Source organism: Puma concolor, chromosome B1, assembly GCF_028749965.1.
Source record: "Puma concolor isolate L17-30 chromosome B1, mPumCon1.1.hap2, whole genome shotgun sequence".
Classification (NCBI taxonomy): Eukaryota; Metazoa; Chordata; class Mammalia; order Carnivora; family Felidae; genus Puma; species Puma concolor.
In genome coordinates this window covers 150,682,116-150,703,372 of record NC_141670.1, presented here as the reverse complement: position 1 = coordinate 150,703,372, position 21,257 = coordinate 150,682,116, and the positions used below count along the sequence as shown (strand labels likewise).

At 35.4% G+C, this 21,257-nt stretch overlaps 1 protein-coding gene across 1 annotated transcript; it reads right to left on the bottom strand.

Annotated features, from left to right (window-relative positions):
* Positions 1-9,348: 9,348 nt before the first annotated feature.
* Positions 9,349-13,910, bottom strand: CSN2 (casein beta). The gene is made up of 7 exons (XM_025922138.2): positions 13,854-13,910; positions 13,115-13,141; positions 12,991-13,017; positions 11,921-11,944; positions 11,780-11,824; positions 9,957-10,478; positions 9,349-9,354 (listed from the first exon to the last, which is right to left on the bottom strand). Exons 1-7 carry the CDS (start codon positions 13,902-13,904, stop codon positions 9,349-9,351), a joined length of 702 nt encoding a protein of 233 aa, XP_025777923.2. The 5' UTR covers positions 13,905-13,910.
* Positions 13,911-21,257: the final 7,347 nt, after the last annotated feature.

Here is a 21,257-nt window from a genome sequence, read left to right as displayed (position 1 = left end):
TTGTTTTTATCTGGAGGTTTGCCAACCTACTCCAACTACTGAACCTGCAGGAAATTAGTGGAGAGTACAGGCCCTTGTGTTTTCATAAATTGTGTCTCCCAGCTTCTTTCGTCATGTTATTTACCAAGGCTTCAAGGATACTTGATATTTCTCATGTCATGAATCCTATAGAAATAAAGTCATCAATTTAATGAATGCCCAGTGAGCCATGGAATAAGACAATCATGTTTCCTGCAAGCTAAATTGTAGTACAAAACTAGAGTAGACTTGTCCTTAAAATTGTCCTATGAGGTAGAAGCCTCTGTTCTATAAGATTAAAGCAAACTGTTGCTGGTATTGTTTTCTTCTTTGGTTTTAAAGGCAAAATGAAGGGGGAAAATGTGAATATCAAGGATTTATGTGACACCATATTTAAAATACCACCTATAAGGAAGGTGGAGAGGATGGGAAAATGGGTGAAAGGGAGTGGGATATATAGGCTTCCACTTATGGAATGAATAAATCAAAGGGTGCAACACAGAGAATATAATAACTGGTATTGTAATAGTGTTGTATGGTGACAGGAGGTAGCTATACTTGCGGTGAGCATAGCATAACATATAAAGTTGCCCAATCACTATGTTGTACACCTGAATAAAATACACTATGTTGTGTACTTCAATAAAAAATAATAATTTAAAAATGAATTGTCACCATCTTATTACATTTGCTATAATCCATTGTTACTTTCCAAGAAGCTATTGAAAAGGCCAAATGGGAAATCAAATAATGAAACAATCCACTCTCCTAACATCTTTTAGTTTTTTTTTAAAGTTCATCTATTTATTTTGAGAGAGAGAGAGAGAGAGAGAGAGAGAAAGCAAGTGGTGCAGGGGCAGAGAGAGAGGGAGAGAGAGAATCCCAAACAGGCTCTGTACCATCAGCGCAGAGCCAGATGCAGGACTCCATCTCACAAACCATGAGATCATGACCTGAGCCAAAATCAAGTCAGACGTTTAACCAACTGAGCCACCCAGGTGCCCCATCCACATTTTTTACTCTTTAATAGTTGCTGCAATTTCCCCAGAGATGCAAAATCATTATTTTATTATAGAAATTAGAATGGTTTCTATTCAGTACTTTTTACCTTACTACTCCATACATCAGGGAGGTAATATAGGGATTAAACCAGTTTCTAGGTATATCTATTCTAAATATACACTCTGAGCAGAGGACTTACCATTAATGGTTTGGACCAGGTTTGAAGGGAGACAAACTGTGCGGGCAACATCAAGTATTACTTGACTCAAATAAATTTCAATATGAATCACGGATCATCAGGAGATTCTCCATTGTAAGCAATGAGTGGTAAGACACAGAATGGATCTCAGAGTCTGAAAGAAGATCAACTAGTTCCTTTTTTTTATGTAAGTGCCCAAAACTCATAGATCAAAGACAAGGACTAGGATTGGAAATATATTATAGTACAGTCCCTACAGAACTTTGACTTTTCTTACTTCAAGTGTTATAGATCCATGTTAATTCTTATTCAGAAATTGGGGTGGATCATCACTTTCTGTTGGTAGCTTATCCAAAAATCTGTTTACCAGACATATTCTGTTCACCAAAATATTTTTATATTTATATATCAAAAATAACCCTGATGAAATTGCTATTAAATTTTTCCTAGGGATATATTGATTAGCTTCACACAGCCATCACTTCTGGTTTGACCATTTTTCATACAATAATTATCACCACCACCACTTCCTGACTAAATCTCTAAAAATGTTAATTATCTCCTTGCTTCAGGAATTTACCTACTATCACTTTGTTTTGTGACTGGGCTCCTTTCATCTACCTTAAGGTCGACTTATAAAAGTCCATTCTTTCTTTATTATTTTACATTTATTTTAGAAAGAGAGAGCACACACAAGCGGAGGAGAGGGGCAGAGGGCAGAGAGATAGGGTGAGAGAATCTTAAGTGGGCTCCACTCTCAGTGCTGAGCCCAATGTGGGACTTGATCCCACAACTGTGAGATCACGACCTGAGCCAAAATCAAAAGTCAGACACTCAACTAACTGAGCCACCCAGGCACCCCATAAAAGTCCATTCTTTAAGAAAAAGGTTAAAAAACAGTCATCTATGCATTGTCTGTAGAAATGGGTAAGTGGTAGGTCCTTAGAATTAAGCATATCTATCTACAGATATTTTTTTAATGTTTCCCTTTGTAATATGGTTACCAAACCTTCTAGAACACTGCAGATAACACAAATAAGTGGGAAAAAAGGTTAGGGGAAAAATGATGCTAATTGTGAACTGAATATATGTCTTCTTTTGCCCTTCCTTCAAATCCATTGTGTGATATATGTCACACAGGCATATATCAAGTGTGACCAGATATTGAGACTCATAAGAAAAACTAGAGATACAAATTTTGTGTAAAATTTTCTGATTTTTAATATGGCCTAGTTTTTTTCTTTTTCTTTTTGGAGAGAGAGAGAGAGAGAGCACAAGTTGGAGAGGGGGTCAGAGAGAGAGTGAAAGAGAAAATCTTAAGCAGACTCCATGCTCAGTGTGAAGCCTGATGTGGGTCTTGATCCCATGACCCTGGGATCATAACCTGAACCAAAACCTCAGAGTTGGATGTTCAACCAACTGAGACACCTAGGCTCCCTTTATTTTTTTAAATGCAAAACACACGGTCCCCTTTTCTTTGTTGACCACATCCAGCCCCTACAACACTAGTTTATGTACTCTACTGTACATTAAGGAAAGAACTTGCTAAGTTTTTTTTTTATTCTTACTGACAGGCCATATCAAGGATGAAGCAACAGTGAGAAGCAGAAAATTAAGGCCACCATCAGCTATGGTAAATAAAGAAATCACGATTTTATCATGAAAAAGAAACACAGTGAGATCTTCAGGATCATTTAGGAGTTAGGGGTCTAAATCTTTCATATCTTCCAGTAGATTTCATGTTTTTCCTAATAATTGGTATTTCACTTTCCTAAATTTCACATGAGACCTACAAGCTTGTGAATTTGTGTTATTTTAATTACTATAGACTGAATGTTTGTGTTTACCCTAAATCCCTATGTTGAAACCCTAATCTCCAATGTGATGGTAGTTGGAGGAGGGGTCTTTGGAGGCAACTGGGTCATGAGGGTGGAAACTTCATGAGTGAGACTAATGCCCTTATAAGAAAAGATGTGAGAGAGATGAGCTCTCTGTCTCTCTCTCTGCCATATGAGGATATGGCAAGAAGGTGGCTATCTGCAAGCCAGAAAGACAGCCTTCACCAGATGCAGGATCTGCTAGCACCTTGAACTTGAACTCCCAGCCTCCAGAACTGTGAGCAATATTTTTTTTTTAAGCCATTCAGTATATGGTATTTTGTTATGAAGACCTGAACTATAAAAGACCCACTATCATAGAACCATGACATACAGGAATTTTGTTCTGTTTGGTCAGGAATATCATGGTGCCAGTGACATATGAAAACATTACCTCAAATTAATGAAAAAAAAAAAAAAAGGAATTTATTAGCTCATGTAACTAAAAATTCCAAGAGGGAAGTATAGTTGTATTTAGGAACTTGAAGGTGGTCACTCACCATTTTGTTCGTCCTTCACTTTCACTCTTCTTTGGACTGACTTACTTTGCAGGAGATAAAAAAGACGGTTTGCTCACATCTCAGAGATTCATGGTTGTTCAGGTCCTAAATCTGGAAATGACTACACTGTAGCTTCCCTGAGTATTCACACATCAGCAGAAGAATGTTAATTGGGTCTGCTTGGAACAAGGACCTCTCCCTTTGGGTGTTATGACACTCCTGGCTTGGAATATATCCTCACTTTTTTTTTTTTTTAATGTTTATTTACTTTTGAGTGAGCGCGAGCAGGGGAAATGCAGAGAGAAGGGGACGGAGGATCCAAAGCGGGCTCCGCAGTGACAGCAGCGAGCCTGATGTGGGGCCCGTGAGATCACGACCTAAGCCAAAGTTGGATGCTCAACTGACTGAGACACCAAGACACCCCTATGCTCACTTTTTTTTTTTTTACTGAAATCTTCTCCCTACACACTAAGATACACCAAATTGCAATTGTAGAAGTTGAGAATTAAGTCTCGAACATTCTTCGGGCTTTCATTGTTTAAAAACTTTTTTCTTCCCTGGGGGGGCTCGATTCCAATGTCTTCCCATTTGCAAACTTTGCTTTCCATAATTTCAGTAATGCAGAAATTTTTCGGTTTTCCATTTTTGAAATAATTCTGTCAAAGCTTTTCAAATAATTTCTTTACAGAAGTAACCAAAATCTGTATGCCTCATTATATTAGTTTCCTGCTATATAACAATGGAACACAAACTGGGTGCCTTAAAATAGCAGAAATTTATCCTCTTCTGGTCTGGAGTCTAGAGGTCTGAAATCAATGCGTGTTGGTATGGCCATGCTTCCTCTGAAGGCCCTGGAGATCCTTCCTTGGCTCTTTCCAGCTTCTGGTGGCTGTTGGCAATCCTTGGCATTCCTTAACTTGTGGCTGCATCTTGTAACTATTTAACCCCAATTTCTGTGTTCATCTTCACACAGCTATATTTCCTCTGTGTATGTCTGTGACCAAGTTTGCCTTTTCTTATAAGAAGAGTTTGCTTGGAAGCAATTATAAATTATGTAAATATATGCACCTTAAGTAAATGGAGGTGAATAAAGATGCAAAGCAATTCAAGCACCACTTCACTACAAGTTGAAGGCTATTCAGCAGGTATGCTTCATCAGCACAAAAGTTTTCTCCAGAAATACTGTGTATAACACTGATTAATCCCAGTTGGTCTGGATGACTGTATGCTTATCTCTAGAGTCACTGGCTGTTGGCCAACACTATGGTATTTAATAACGAAAGGCAAATGATACTATAGAGATATGTCTGTGAGTTGCTTTGGGCAGGATACATCAGCCTGTCAGGATTGTTTAATAATAATTGCATATGGTTTACACCAGGTTTCAGTGGAATCTAGGAGTTGGGGAGTGAAATGGGGCTGGTTTTCAACAGGTATGACTAGTCATGTAGCCAAAATGTGCCTGCAGGACAAGTTTTTTGTAAAAGACCCTCACGACAAGTGGTTTTGAGCTTCCTGGTACTGAGATGCTTTGCACAGCCTCCATTAGTGGTTTAAGATCTGGAGATAAAGCATATCCTGTATCAAGCAGTGGAAGGACAAAAAAGTTGCTCCCCAGATCTTAGCACTTTTTCACTGCACATCCTTTCCCTGTGTTGCTGTCTTCTGTTTTTCCCTGTAATATTAATCTGTTTTTATTACAGTGGAAACTGTTTGAGTCCTCTAAATCCTTTCAGCAATAAAAAACTTCGCATGATTATTATGTAATTAACAGAGGCTGCAAAGAACCACACCACTGAATAATATACAGAGGAAAAAAAAGCAGGAATTAATCTGCAAGTTCTCTCCCATCTCCTGCATTCCATTTTTCAAATTTCACCATAGTAGGGTCTAAAACACATTTTACAGTATCATTATGCAGCCACTCCATAGCTTCGGAGGAAACCAGGTCTATTGCCATAGAATGGAATGGTATTTAAGTCCAGAGGCAAAGAGGTGATTCTGCACCAGAGAAACCCCCACTTTTAGGGAAAAAGAAGGTAGGCAAGACACTAATAAAGAAATACATGATTTTACATTTAATATACATTTAAATTTTTAAAGCAACAAACAGCCATATAGAAAAGCACACACATCGAAATGTATTATCACAAAGAACTCATCATCCAGATTAAGGAAAAGAATATCACTAAGCATCTGAGAGCACCACTTAATGTTCCCTATCAAGTTCTGCCTCCCCTCAGATAACTACTATCCTAACTTGTTGCACTAGAAATCAATATTTTATAGATTCTAATATATAATATTTATGGGGTGTCTGTCTACTATCATCCAGTCTTCCTTATATAAAATTCATTCATGTTGTGCCATGTAGTAGTAGTTCATTCATGTTAATTGCAATGTTCCGTTCTTTGTATATCACAATTTATACAAAATAGTGTTGATTCCCATTAGTGTTGATTTGAATTTTGGATATTAAGAACAAGGTGCTAGGAACATTGGGTACATATTTTTAGTGCATATGTATATATATGCATTTTTAGTGTAAATACACACACACACATATATGTGTATATATATGTGTGTGTATATATATATATATACACACATATATATGTATTTCTGTTGGGTATATACTTAAGAATAAAATTTCTAGTCATAAGATATAAAGATGTTTATCTTTGACAAAGACTGACACAGGTTTCCAAGATGCTCATGCCAGTTTACATTTACATCAACATTGCTTAGCATTCCTATAGTTTGTTTTTTGCCAACACTAGATATGGCCAAATTTCTTTTTTCATTTTAATCATTCTGGTGGCTGTATCGTGATATTGCATGGTAGCTTTTAATTTGTATTTTCCTGAGAACTGGTGATTTTGAGTACCTATTAATATGTTTATTGGCTATTAAGAAACCTTCTTTTGGTGAAGTGTTTATTCAAGTAAGTCTGTTTCCTTTGTACTAGTGTATCACTTTTTTTCTCTTACTGAAATATGCCCAGTGAAATTTGAGCAAGTCAGAGACTGGATCCAGATGAAGAGTTATGCTTGTCCATGCCAGATTTGAGATATTAATTATAAAATTAGGTGTGGAGACCAAAAAGTCAAGTTGAGTGCATGAATTTGGAGCTCAGCAAAGAATGCTTTTGAAGATGTACATTTAGAAGATTTCAACCTATGGATGGACTTAAAGCCATGGAACTAAACACTATCAGCCAGACTAAGGCTAACCCTTAGGGTACTCCAACCCTTAAAGTTTGGAAAAAGAAATGCCGGAAAGGAGACTGCAAAAAAAAATAAATAAATACATAAATAAAGGCTAGTGAGTTAAGAAAGAAAGCAAGGGTTTGATGAGTTTAAGATTTAAAATGAAGAGAAGTATGATATTTAAAAAAAAAAAAAGCAATGATCAACTCTACTAAACAGCTCTGCGAGGTTGGGTAAAATGAACACAAGAGTAGCAAGAAGAAAGCTGTTGGCAACCTAGGAAAAAAGTGATTTCTAGAGGGACAAAACCTTGACGGGGGCAGGTTAATGAGACCATAACATATTCAGTATGGATAGTTCTTCTATCATACTTGTCACAGAGTAGTCTAAAGAACTGGGAGGAGTTTGGAGGTATATTGTTACAAGATGGAATTTTCTTTAAAAATGAAAGATATAGCATAAGTTTGACTTATATTTGATCCTTAGGTAAGGAAAACAATTGCTAATGAGTCACCGGGTAAACTAAAGGGGATGGAATTGAGCATACAAGTGTAGTTGTTGGTAAAGGAAAAATTCATTGCAATGAAACAATTACTCTGCAATCAGAGAAAGTGGATATCAGACCTTCATATAAGTCTTACTTTCTTGGGCATTACTGACCCAAACCATGTAACCCAGCTCATTCTGACTGTGATACTGGCTCTTGCTTCTCTGGTGTAAATGAAGTCAGTAATGTGGAACCATACAGAACAATTATCCTGTAACAGTGCAGTTCACTGATCAGATTAAACTTCATTAAAAACCTTTGAGTTGCCTATTTTACAGATGTGGAAATTGAAGCTCTGAAGGACTAACTTTCACAGCCCCACTTAGCTACCATTAACAGCAGAGCTGTGAATCAGCTTTCTCATTTGAAGTGTTTTTTTGCTTAGAGTGACTATAAAATTTAACATTCGATGTTGGTTACTCTAGATAGTGAAAGTCACAGGTGTACTAGTTTAACTGGGACACTAGGTGTAAACCAAGACTTTCCAGAACCAAAATAGGGTATGATCACCCTATCCTTTCCTCCACTTTTTGATATTCTTTACCATTCAACTCAAAGCATTCTATTCAATTTCAATTTTCCCATGGCTATTTTTAACACCAATAATCCTTGTTTTGTTGTGTTTTATTTGGTTTTGAGAGAAAGAGAGAGAGGGCATGTGCACTCATGAGCAGGAAAGGAGCAGAGAGAGAGAGAGAGAGAGAGAGAGAGAGAATCCCAATTCGACTCCACTGTCAAGGCAGAGCCTGACAGGGGGCTCAATTTCACAAACCATGAGATCATGACCTGAGCTGAAATCAAGTCTGACACTTAACCAACTGAGCCACCCACTTGCCTCTTAACACCAAAATCTTAAATTAATAATAATCTTAAGGGCAATTAAGGCTTGAAAAATTATAATAAAGACAGGAAAACTTAAATATGCCTAAAGGATTAATTTATTGAAATGACTGGTTAGGAAATAGAGTCTCAAATAACAAGCACAATTCCAGAAACTATTTTTACACATATTTTTCACATACTTATGGTATTTTCAACTCAAAATTAAACTTCTATGGTATTAGTGAATTAAAATTTGGAAAATGTAGAGTGAATAACATATAATACATAAATAAATAAAAGAATAAATTTTCATTTTTTCCATGTAGATTCAAAATTATTCACTTTTGGTAACGATGTAAAGATTGAAAGGATGTCACATTTCCAGTTGCAGTCAATTCTGTAGAATATAAAGCAAATATAGAACTAGTTATATTATATGACATAACTATTCATCCCTCCTCATTTGTAATTTTGGTGTGATTAATTTGTAAGACAAATTTTGTTACAAGTGCAAAATATTGAGGCCTACCGAGGAGGCATATAAAAATTCCGATATGATTAAATATCAGCCCACTGATACTTAGACTAGACTAGACTAGTCTACCATGATTGCAGAAATATTCATATTTTAAGAATCCCAGAGCTATATTCTCTCCCTTTTTTAAACCTTCACACCTGGAAAAATTCATTTTATTTTGATTCATGAATTAAAGGATGATATGTAAATTTTAAGTGAGATAAAAACAATTGAAGTTACAACGCCTAAGTTAGAAATGAGAATGAAAGAGATCTTTAAAAAAATCTCAAATATATTCACATAAAAGTAGAAGAAATTATTTTCAGTTTTTATAAAAATGCTGACAACCAAACATCAGAATATAGGCACTTGAACACAAACCAGTCAAATCCGTCTATAGCACATAATGAAACTTTTAAATTCTTTGAAATAAAAAAGATACAAAATTTCAGGTCAGTAGATAATGATCAACCGTTAAGACATCCATGATGCTTTTATCATTAATAAATAAGTAGGCATATTGATAAAGTTTGTCACTATCTTGGACTTAGACAGTAGAATGAAATATAAAAAGATATTAATGAAAATAATCAGTCTAATCTGCAAACTCCCAAAACTTACCAAAAGTAAGGAGGGGACATTAACTTTGAAATTCTCTTAGACCTTAAAAATTAAAAAAAAAAAATTAAAGAAAGCAAAATAATTAAATAAAAAATTCACATTTATGCAAAGAAACAGATGCTTTTCCTAAAAATTCGGAGAGATAAAATAAGCATCTCAATTATTTACCATCATATGTACATATATCAAAACAAGATGTGAAAAAATTCTGCACCTGCAGAAGAGATGTGCACAAGGAAAACTTCAAAATTGTAGAAAATAATAAACCTTTTTTATTCCAAACCCAATCAGATTATCAGATTTAATTCCAGCTTTAATAAACCTTAATCCTCTACCTAAATTCTCAACAGATCGATTAAATCAGAATCTCCAAAATAATTTGTTCCCGATGGTATCTTCTACATCGAAGATCAGAACAATTATATCAGAATCTCTGTGGGTAGGCCTAGACATTGGGATTTTGGAAAGAAACAGTCCTACAGATAGTACTATTGTGTTGCTAGGGTTGAGAATCATTGATCTAAACAATGTGCAGTTTAGATCTATTCATTATTCATTTATTCTTTCATTGTAGAGCTCTCATTTCCTCTATCACTATATTCAGGTCATAAGTGAGACAGCAGAATTATTAAGTTTGGACTTACAATAACGGGATTGTAAACTGGGGCAGTCACAGGTTGGGCCTCACGGGTGGCATCCTGGTACAGCAGTAGGGTTTGCACGGGCACGTCTCTCTGGAGGTAGGGCACAATTTGCTGGGGAAAAGGCATGACTTTTGGCTGTGGGATGGACAGCAGTGGCTGAGGAGGAAGCATGGTAGTCTGAGGAAGAGGCTGGGGGATCTGGTGCATCAGGGGCTGGAGTAGAGACAGAGGCAGAGGCAGAGGCAAGTGCAGACTTTCAAGATCAGTGAGATTCACGATTTGGCTGTCCAAAGAGGGCACTACTGGAGATTTCAGAATGGGCATCACTTTGCGCCTGGGAAAGATGGTCTCCTTAACTTTGGGGATTTCCATTATTTCAGGCTGAAGGAAAGGCAGCACCATAGCAGGCTGAGCAAGGGGAAGGATGTTCTGTGGAAGAACAGGGTAAGGAATGGGCTCAGCATAAGGATAGACTAGAGGCTGTGGCTGGAAAACAGGGTGGATTTTATTCTGGCGTTCCTCCTGGAAAGAAGGAAAAGAATCTTTGTTTGAGTCCATGATTCAGCTATAACTGTCATTTATGATGAATTAACCTCCTGTCTTTTGAACACTCATAACTGAGTGAAAAGAGAAAGAAAATCTTTTACTGATCTTGGTTAAGAAATTATTTTCAGTCAGGTGAAGACTACTGAGTAAAACGCTCATTGAGGTATTTCTCATTTACTCCCTTTCATAGGTGAATTCACAGATCAAACTGAAATCAAGTTTTGGAGATTTCAAGACCTGTTTCACCTTTTTCTGAATTGCCTAGATAGCTATCCACTTTGGTCTTCATAAGTATGGACTTTTCAACATAATGTGTTCAAAATACAGCAAATTGTTTTCACATATGAAAGATCTATTTAAAAAGACTTAGAGGGATAACTCCAATGTTTATTTGCTGTTGTTTTAATGAAAATGGAATCTTAATTTATGGCTTAATTCAAGGAGTTTCTTACACTAGTCACCTTCTAGCACTACTTCCCTTGGTAGAAGGTAGTTATTTTGAGACTTTCAAGAGGCATCAATTTGTGAATTCATTCTGATTTAAAAATATTTGGTGTAAGTTCCAAACAATACAACTTCACTGATAAAATAGAGAAGATGAAATATTATTATTAGATAAATATGTTACCAAATATGTTACCATATGTAATTTAATTAAATGAAGAATTTTATGTTGTCTAGGAAAATCTTTAATTTTAAGCAAGCTCTACTACTTAATAACTGTGTGATATTGTCAGATAATTGTGTACTCAATTGTTCTGTACCTCACTCCTTTCATCTGTGTAATGGGAATTCTTTGAAGAACTTCACTATTCATAAATGTTAATATAAAACATACAAAATATTATATAAAATCACTGAATATTCACTGTGTGTCAGCTCATCAAAACTGTGGGGTTATGAATGTTCTTGGTTTACAAATAAGAAAATTAAGTACAGAGAAACTTGAGGCCAAGGGTATACAACTAATAAATGTGTCATATTGCCTTCTTGTTCTCTTTCATCCGAATATCCATCTTGAGACTAAGGGGAACCTAGTTCCCCACTTGGAAATATGAGTAAATCAATAATTACCCTTAGGTTTTGATTCTATACTCTGCATATTAACTCTGAGTTTGAAAAAATGAATTTATGTCTTAAAAATATATTGACTGTCGGAATTTAATTTCCTCATTGGCATTTATTTTATTATCAGTCTTTAGAGTGAACACATACATATTTTGTGTGTATTAGATTCCATAATAACTTTAGAAATATACTTATCACAAATAAATTACCTGTCTCTGCTGCTGCTCCTCACGTTTAAGATTCTCAAGTTTCTGCTAGAAACCAAATCACATGTAAAGAAATGTTACCACCTATAAAAATTAAATGTAGGAAATTTTGAAAATAAGTACACTTAAATATGAAGGTGTTACCTTGTTGATGTGTGTAATAGATTCCTTCAGAAAGATACAAATAAAATTAGGTTTAGTTTCATGAATGCTTCTTATTTGTCAATACAAATCAGAAAATGACAACATGTAATAGGTTAACATGTACACCTTGTTTGATAATAGTAAAAACTCAGGATAATTGCTGAAACTTGTATGTTTTGCTGTTCTGCATAAGCTTGTTGTATAAAAGATGGATGAATGCAGTTAAATAAGAAAAGAAAATTAGTGAACATAGTGCAAAAAGAGGTATTTAATAGATGCTAATTTCTCTCTATCACCACACTCCCTTCCTAGGACAACAAATGATCTCTGTCACTCTATCTGAGTCTAAAAGAATCATATTCATTGATAATATGAATTTCATCTTTTAATTGTTTTAATCATTCTTCATTTACTTATTATGTTTACACTTCAAATTAATCATAAGAAATAAATATCCCCCCTTAAGTGTCCGTTAACCTTGTAGAGAGACCACATATACTATTTAACTAATAGGTAATGACATATCAGGGTAAATACCTACCTGACTCTCCACGCAGATTTAGGACTACACTACCTCTCACTGCCTTTTACTTAATATAGTGACTATTACATTACAAAATATGTCCATTTGCATGTCTGCTCACACACTATGTTGCAAGCTCTTTTTTATGGACATCCCTGTTTTCAATTTGGACCACAGCTCCTAGTCAATAAATATCAATAAATATCAGAACAGTGAATAAGGCGCTCAATAAATATCAGAACAGTGAATCAGGTCAGTGTAAAAAGAGCTCAAGACATAAAAAAAACCTGTACAGTTCATTGAAAAAAAAAAGGGGGTCACAATGACATAATTTCAAGTACTCAGCCAACTTAGAAAGTGCTAGTAGGTACTGAATTTTCCAGATATTTATTCTGTCCATAAACATTTACAACGGAAATTTACTTCAAAACTTATGTCAGAACATAGCTGCATTATTAACCTAACTGTCCTAATGTAGCAAAATAGAAAGATAACAGCATTTTACTGTTCCAAGACTGGGAAATTGCCTCTGAAAACATTGTCTTACCTCACTGCTTGAAAGACTTTCCACAGTCTGTAAAGGAAAAACAAAAAATAAAACAATCGATAACTATTGCAGAATGTTAATAATTTATGGTTGGAAATTTTTTTTCTGAATAAAAATATCTTACCTCAGTGGATACAGTGAGTTCTTCCTTCTGTAAAGGAAAAATAAAACACTACTTTGGTTTCCATATGTAACTCATCGCTAAACATTTTTCCTATCTAATTTTTATCTTCTTTATGCAGCTATTTCACAAATTTGAGAAATAAAAAATGCTATATTGAGAGACTTAGAAGGCCATTGTTTTTGTCTTTTATGTTTAGTAACTTTGTTAACATATTTTTATTTTACATGAATCAACAGTTTTTGATGGGCAACAGAAAAAAGTTATTTTCATTTGTTTTAAACACTTTATTATGATTACAAATACATTTACGATTATGATTATTGCCTGATAGTCCATCCTATCATTGTCTTTGGATAGATACAGGTAGAAGTGGACCCAGTGCCCTAAGATAAGAGCTACACGTATTTTATCACTGGAATAAGATATATTTATCTAGGTTGTACATGCACGCCATCATACTTGTGCAATATTATTATTGTCATTTTTATATCTGGTTCTTTTCATTTTGTCTCTTTGCTAATAAGTCAACTTGCTTTTCCCTAAGGAAGCGGTGGCACAGTGATAAAGAAAGCATTTGGCCCAGATTTGTGCCCCTACTGCACACTGCTGAAATACTGGGTGAATGTCAAAACAAATCTGTTGGAATTCTGCTTTATTCGTATTTTAAAAATGTTGATGTTATTCTCTACACATAGGCAGATAGTCCATTGCAATCTTAATTATTTAGACACTTTCTTACCTCTCTTGCAAGAGCAAGAGCCACCAGGCAGGCGAGGATGAGGACCTTCATGGCTATCAAGTCCTGTCAATGGGGAAATGAAGGAATGGTAATAGATTGGTCAATCTATTTTCTTATTTAGCTAGGGTTACTTTCCTGTTAATGAAACTAAAGATAATATGTAATAAAAATCTCTGCATTTTAGGGAAAAAATACTAATAAAAACTTTATCAAGGTCAAAATCTCCCATGGCTCCTTACTCTTACATATTATTTTTATACTTCATGGCTAACTGTTCAGATTTTCTCAGGTATCACCTCCACCCTTCCTCACTCATTTTCATCTCATTCATAGTACTATGGTTTTCTTGTGTTTTTGAAAGACAGAAAAAAGTTATAAGTACTAGAAAAAAGTTATAAGTAATTACAGAAACATTTATTAATTGATTCATTTGTTCAAAGATATTTATTTAACACCTTTTATTGCCAGATACTGTCTAGGTGCTGGGATTGTATCAGTGATCAAAATATTAAGATCTCAACCCTGATAGATCCTCAGTTCCATTGGGAGGAAACTGATCAAAGAAAATATATGCAAAGATCATACTTTAGTTTTTACTTTTTTTCAGTGAACCAAACCATTCCCATGAATATTTGTTTTAATCATATCTCATTTCCAATAAGACTGAGATTTCATTTGAGCATTTCCTTTATTTCCTCCACTTATCCAGATGCTCCACTGATTGGTTTGTTTCTTCCCGATTTATACCCACTACTCAGTCTTCATCCCTACATATCCAATAATGCCTCCTCTCCTTTGTGACACACAACTTTAGAGACAATACACTATGCTTTTTTCTCCCTGATTTCCTGATGATTTACCAAAGTATTAGGTCCTCTTGCCCAATCCCCACTCCAGGCTACCTCTTCTTATAGTACAACATATATGTTAACACTTTTAACCAAAATGTACTAAATGCCTGATTTTGTTGCATTTCTGTAATTTCTTGTACAAAACAATGTTTGTGCTACTAAGAGAGCTTGACATACAATCTTCAATCTCAGTTATTTAAACTAAACTTCTGAACTAAAAACATTTCACGAAAAAATTCCCTAATTTATCTGCAAAATATCCTTTCCAACATTTGAAGGCTGAAAATTATTCTCTTTATTCAGGAAAAATATTTTTTTCTAGATATTGCTCATGGGTACTATATAAATCTTCATAATTTTACTTTGCTAAGAGCACCATAAGTTTCCAAATAATTTTTTTTTTAATTTTCAGGACTCAAAAAAAAGAATATGGTACTCCATTAGAGATCATTATGTATAGGAAGGATCTCATTTCATTTTCTGTATTTTATAATTAACATTTTATATACCAATTTTTTAGCCAGAACTTCATTTTGACCAATCTTATTCAAATCTTCTCTTTGTTTTTGTTTCCAAGTCATCTCTGTCCCATTTAGAATTTTCTTACAAAATAAAACATTTTCTTTCTTTACTTAATTCTGTATTTCATATGCCTATTTTAACAATATTTTGAACTATTATAGACTAAATGATCAACGGGCAAGTTGACTACTCTACATAAGTTTGAGGAACACCCACTTCTAAAAAAGATTTATAAACATCTCAAGTAGTGCACATCCCGAAACAACTCCTGAAGTTTCTTGACTCAATGTGCCACCTCTAAAATTGCTGTTGGATAAAGGTTACCCATTAATTATTCAGATCCCCCTAAAATAATTTAAATATATTTTCTTTTATTGTTGTGGTTAGAAGATTTATTAATTCAAGAAATAGATTTTTTAATGTAGCCTGTGAACTGGCTTTGGACCAAAAAAATAGTAATCGTCATTACTACATTATTTTAGACTCATAGAGCTTATGCAGTCATAATTTTTACCAAATCGTTATAGACATTTCTATTTTTTTAACCTAAGTGTTGGAAATAGTGCCAGTACTACTTTAAATATGCTCATTTGAAAGACTAAATTTTAAGCAATTATTTTCTTCATATATCTCAGCCTACTTTGAAATAAAGGTGAAAAGAGGATATATCAAATTTATATCTGAAATTCTTACCTTTTTCCAAGGTGGAGGACAGGAAGTGAAGGGGAAGCTCAGTGGATGATGGTCTGTCTGCTTCTGTGGTGGCTTATATACTGTATTTAGTGGTATGCTAATTTTGTGGTTTGAGATAAAAACAATAGTGAGCTTCAATTCCAAGTAGTCCACATGATTGGAAAATGATTTCTGCCTATTATCTATCCCCAGAAATTCTGGGGATCATCTTAACAAGGGAGCAATTCACAATTCAATAAAGGAAATCTGTCCAGGAAATGTAATTGTCTAATAACTGAAACAATAACTGGAAGACAGTGAGTCTCTGGCCCAATCCACAAGTCATTGTGGATGCAATTAAATCTACTTAGCCCTTGGTGGGTCCTCATGATCTCAATTGTAGGGGAATTCTATATGAACATCAGAGATATTCAGGGTCTTCACAAAGGCCATAATTTCATGCTAACCTGAACAGTTATTAGTGTTTTACGCTGCAGTGGAGAAACTGACAAGATACAAGTCCATGATGATAGCTTGGTCATGTAAGGCAAACTCCAGGACTACTTGATTTGGGAAAAACAAATCATTCACTTCAAACCAATATTCCATACACAAGAGGAATAAAATTTCCTCTGTAATGAGACATCTCAGAAAAAGAATCTATCTGAACAGCTGGTATAGTTAAAATCCTTGGCAAATCTGTTAACAAAAATATTACAAAATGTCATGGAGACTTATTTGCCTGATAAATATTGATTACCTTTTTCTATTTCAGGCATAATAATAGCCTTTATTTTTATACTTAGTATCACCCCTAGTCCAGGCACTGTGCATTTTGCAGACATTATCTTGTTTAATCTCTACAAAAGCTTCATGGGGTAGTTCTCCTCTTCACATTTTGATTAAAGAAATGGAGACAACAAAAGATTGAGTAACTTTCTCAAAATAATATTGCTTGTTAATGGCAAAGGTATAATTTAAAACTAAGATCGGTCTGACTACATTTATTTCTATTTGATCATATGTAGTGCCCATGTTTTAACCCCCTTTATAAATTCTGTTATAAAATTTAGCTATCGGGGTTCCTGGGTGGCTCAGTCTGTTAAAAGTCGGACTTTGGCTCAATTATGATCTTGCGGTTTGTGGGTTCGAGACCAGCATAGGGCTCTGTGCTGATGGTTCAGAGCCTGGAGCCTGCTTCAGATTCTGTGTCTCCCTCTCTCTTTGCCCCTCCCCTGCTTGTGCTCTCTCTCTCTCTCAAAAATAAATAAATATAAAAATTTGAATAAATAAATAAAATTTAGCTATGAATGTAGCATATGTGGTTAAATGTGTAGAATTTATTTATGCCTGAATTGGAGAAATGGGGCACCGGAGCTGAGTGTGGACAGGAGAATCTGGTTACTAAAGAGCTGCTATTTTAGTTAGACCTTAAAAGAATAAGTAGAATTTTAAGAGAGATTAAATAGGAATAGGGGCGCCTGGGTGGCTTGGTCGGTTAAGCGTCCGACTTTGGCTCAGGTCATGATCTCACGGTCCGTGAGTTCGAGCCCCGCATCGGGCTCTTTGCTGACAGCTCAGAGCCTGGAGCCTGCTTCCAATTCTGTGTCTCCCTCTCTCTCTGCTCCTCCCCTGTTCATGCTCTGTCTCTCTCTGTCTCAAAAATAAATAAACGTTAAAAAAAAATTAAAAAAATGGGAATAAAGTATTTTGGCTGAAGGAAAGACAGGAGTTTGAAGAGAAAAATACCAATTTTGATAGGTTCTGTACTTCAGGTTACACAGAAGGTATAGAATATAAGTTACCATTGTAGGGGTTTGATGGAGTCAGATCACAATGTCTTTGAATTTCAATCATGCAGTGTGACACAATTCACTAGAAATGAGGGAAGATTGGGGCGCCTGGGTGGCGCAGTCGGTTAAGCGTCCGACTTCAGCCAGGTCACGATCTCAAGGTCCATGAGTTCGAGCCCCACGTCAGGCTCTGGGCTGATGGCTCGGAGCCTGGAGCCTGTTTCCCATTCTGTGTCTCCCTCTCTGTCTGCCCCTCCCCCGTTCATGCTCTGTCTCTCTCTGTCCCAAAAATAAATAAACGTTGAAAAAAAAAATTAAAAAAAAAAAAAAAAGAAATGAGGGAAGATACTAGATATTTGAAACAAGGAAGAATTGTAAAATTTCTTGAATTTTGTAACTTTATGACAATATCTCCAGTAACCATTAAAGGAGGTTATTACAGTAACATGGTATTACAGTAGTCTAAGACAGACAGTATGACGATGTCAACTAGAAAGATGGTACTGGGTATCTTAGGCAATGAGAAGACAAAAGTGTTGTTAAAATATGAGAAATGTGAGAAATCAGGGAAATGAATAGAATATGCCTGGTGATTGAAAAGTTAGCTCCGTTGTAAACCAAGATAAGAAACCAAGCTGAAATTAGAGTGTTAAATCTTGTACATGAAGCTTGAAGGTGTCCAGGAGGTATTGTCAGTTAAATATGATGCTCAGAGAAGTCATAGGTATAGTCATAAGTACATGTGTTGCCAAGGAAGGCAATAAATGGAGATGAAACAGAAAAAGAGGAAGAGGTCAGATAAAGAAAGACAAAACATCCTGGGCTCCTAAGGATTATGAATTTTATTCTGTAGACAATGGGGTGGAGAGTAACATTTAGAGAGTAACTACTCCCAGAGTTCAAACACTAACAGCACACATTTATTCAAATAGGACTGCTCAGGTTTGGGGTTCATATTTTTGGCAGTAGGCCAATGTTTGTCAGCTAATGTTTGTGGAAGAACAGAAAATAGAAGGCAGAAAGGAAAGTGAAGCACAGAGAGGAGCAGGGTTTGCACTGCAATAGTCTGAGGCACAGCACAAACGTATTTAATGTGTACCTACTTACAAGAGCAGTCTTCAGATTTCTTTGCCTCTTTAGTGGTTGATGTTCATAATGTAATTGTCTAATTGTATTTAACACTACTTACTTTTACAGTGTTGTTTTCTTATCATTGCCAACAATAGATATAATCAGGACTTAAGCACAGATAGATGCTTTTTAAAGTGAACAAGTAGAATATAAGCATAACTCTAACATGCATTCATATCATGCTACATGTACGAGGGAGGGAAATACTCCTGATTGTCATATATGTTTTATATTGCTTGGAAAACTTAAGTCAACATCTACTGTGTATTGGAATTATTTAGCTAATATTCATTCTAAGATTATGTTCATATTGAACCAGGATGAAGGTGTGGAAAGAAATAATGAAATGTCCCCACTGTCATAGGTCCAAGTGAAAAAGGCCTTGGCTGCCCAGGGTGCCCTTATGTGTTAGTCCTTGGTTGCCAAGGCCATAGGCAAAAATGTGTAATTTCTAAGAAAAGGAATAAAAAAGCAAGCATGCCATACCCACTAAACATTTCCTTTTTATTTTCTCAGCAATATGCTGTACATATTATGCAATAAATACAGCATTTTCTTATAACTCTTCCTCACCAATTTTGAATTACTGTAGTCAGTATAGTTATGGACTCAGATGGACCAGAAAAGTAGGCAAGTGATCAAGGAAATCACTAACAATACACTAGAGAAAGAGGCTTGCCCAAGGGAAAATTGAAAAGCCAGAGATTTAAGATAACACCTGATGCCACTGGCCAGTAAGCATCAGAACACAAGGACAAGTAAGGAGCCAAGTATCATGTGGGCGATCCAAGCCTTCCCAATGCATAATTTAACAATTGCCAGTTACTTAAAGTAAAATGAGAATTTCATCCACTGAAATCTTATGTAGCAACCGTGAGGGAAGAGCAAGCTATAATAAAAACAAGATGTTCTAGGACTATTTGTTATAAACAGAATTTGTTCAGCTAAAGTTCTTTCCTATATTGGGCAATGAATCTGAAATATGCAAGCATGAGATCTGGGTGAGGTGCAAAAGTCGATAGCTGAAGCCATGTAAATAACATCCTCAAGAAAGAAAGCAGATCAACAACAACAACAACGACAACAAGAGGATAAAGAGTACAGTAAAGGGACCAAAAATGTTCAGAAAGTAAGAACTGGGAGAGACTCTAGATATCATTCATATGATATTTTAAATATATTTTACAAACAAGGATACTCAGGATCTGAGAATTTGCATTATTTGCTGAGGATACTAGAGCTATTTAGAGAGAGAGCTGGTACTAAAAAACCTTTTCCTGAGTAACATTTGAGAAACTGTTTAATAACTTCCAAAACATGGTCGGGGGATGGGGGGAGGAAATAAAATAAATAGTGCAGATTTGTATAATGATCCAGGTTTATGCACAATATAACATATAATTGATTAACCCTGACAATTTATTAGGTAAAAATAGATATCTTAGCATTATTTATTTAGATGGAGTATTTTAATTCTCCCCATGAGATTATTCGAATATAACAAAAAAGATATTTAATTGAAATATAGTTATTAAAATGTATTTTAAAAAGTTACTCAAGAATCATAAAATAAGAACAATGTTCTCTAAGCTGGCAGACATCATGGAAGCATAAATCCCAAGGTGCTGATTCACAAAACATATCCTTTTTTTTTACGAAACATGTTCTTAATTCTAATCACTCTTAACTTTACATTCTGGGCAGAATAACTCTTTTTTTTTTTTTTCTTAAGTTTATTTATTTATTTTTGAGAGAGAGAGGAGGGGCGGAGTGAAAGGGAGAGAGAGGATCCCAAGCAGGCTCCGCCTTATCAGCTGGAGCCTGACGTTGGGACTGGATCTCAGGAACTATGATATCATGCATGACCTGAGCCGAAATTCAAGTCAGACGCTTAACCTACTGAGCTACTGGGGCTCTCCTGTTTGTCTGTTACTCTTGAGTAGTTATTCTTGCTCTTAGCAAAGCCAAACACTACACTTGCTCACTAGACCAACCCCTCGTACTAACTCAAGGAAATAGCATTGCATCCCCATTCTCCACTCTTTGATACATCCTTGCCAACCTTCTGCCATTTCTTTCATCTTTTTTTTTTTTTTCTATCTTAGGGCTATAATTCTTTTTTTTTTTTTAATTTATATATGAAATTTATTGTCAAATTGGTTTCCATACAACACCCAGTGCTCATCCCAAAAGGTGCCCTCCTCAATACCCATCACCCACCCTCTCCTCCCTCCCACCCCCCATCAACCCTTAGTTTGTTCTCAGTTCTCAACAGTCTCTTATGCTTTGGCTCTCTCCCACTCTAACCTCTTTTTTTTTTTTCCTTCCCCTCCCCCATGGGTTCCTGTTAAGTTTCTCAGGATCCACATAAGAGTGAAACCATATGGTATCTGTCTTTCTCTGTATGGCTTATTTCACTTAGCATCACACTCTCC

Excerpts from the sequence above, each read along its gene's own strand:
- CSN2 (XM_025922138.2), bottom strand. The coding sequence starts at position 13,904 with ATGAAGGTCCTCATCCTCGCCTGCCTGGTGGCTCTTGCTCTTGCAAGA. Across the intron at positions 13,142-13,853 it reads CTCTTGCTCTTGCAAGAGAG|AAGGAAGAACTCACTGTATC; the intron begins GTAAGAAAGTGT and ends TTTCCTTTACAG. Across the intron at positions 11,945-12,990 it reads AAAGTCTTTCAAGCAGTGAG|GAATCTATTACACACATCAA; the intron begins GTAAGACAATGT and ends ATCTTTCTGAAG.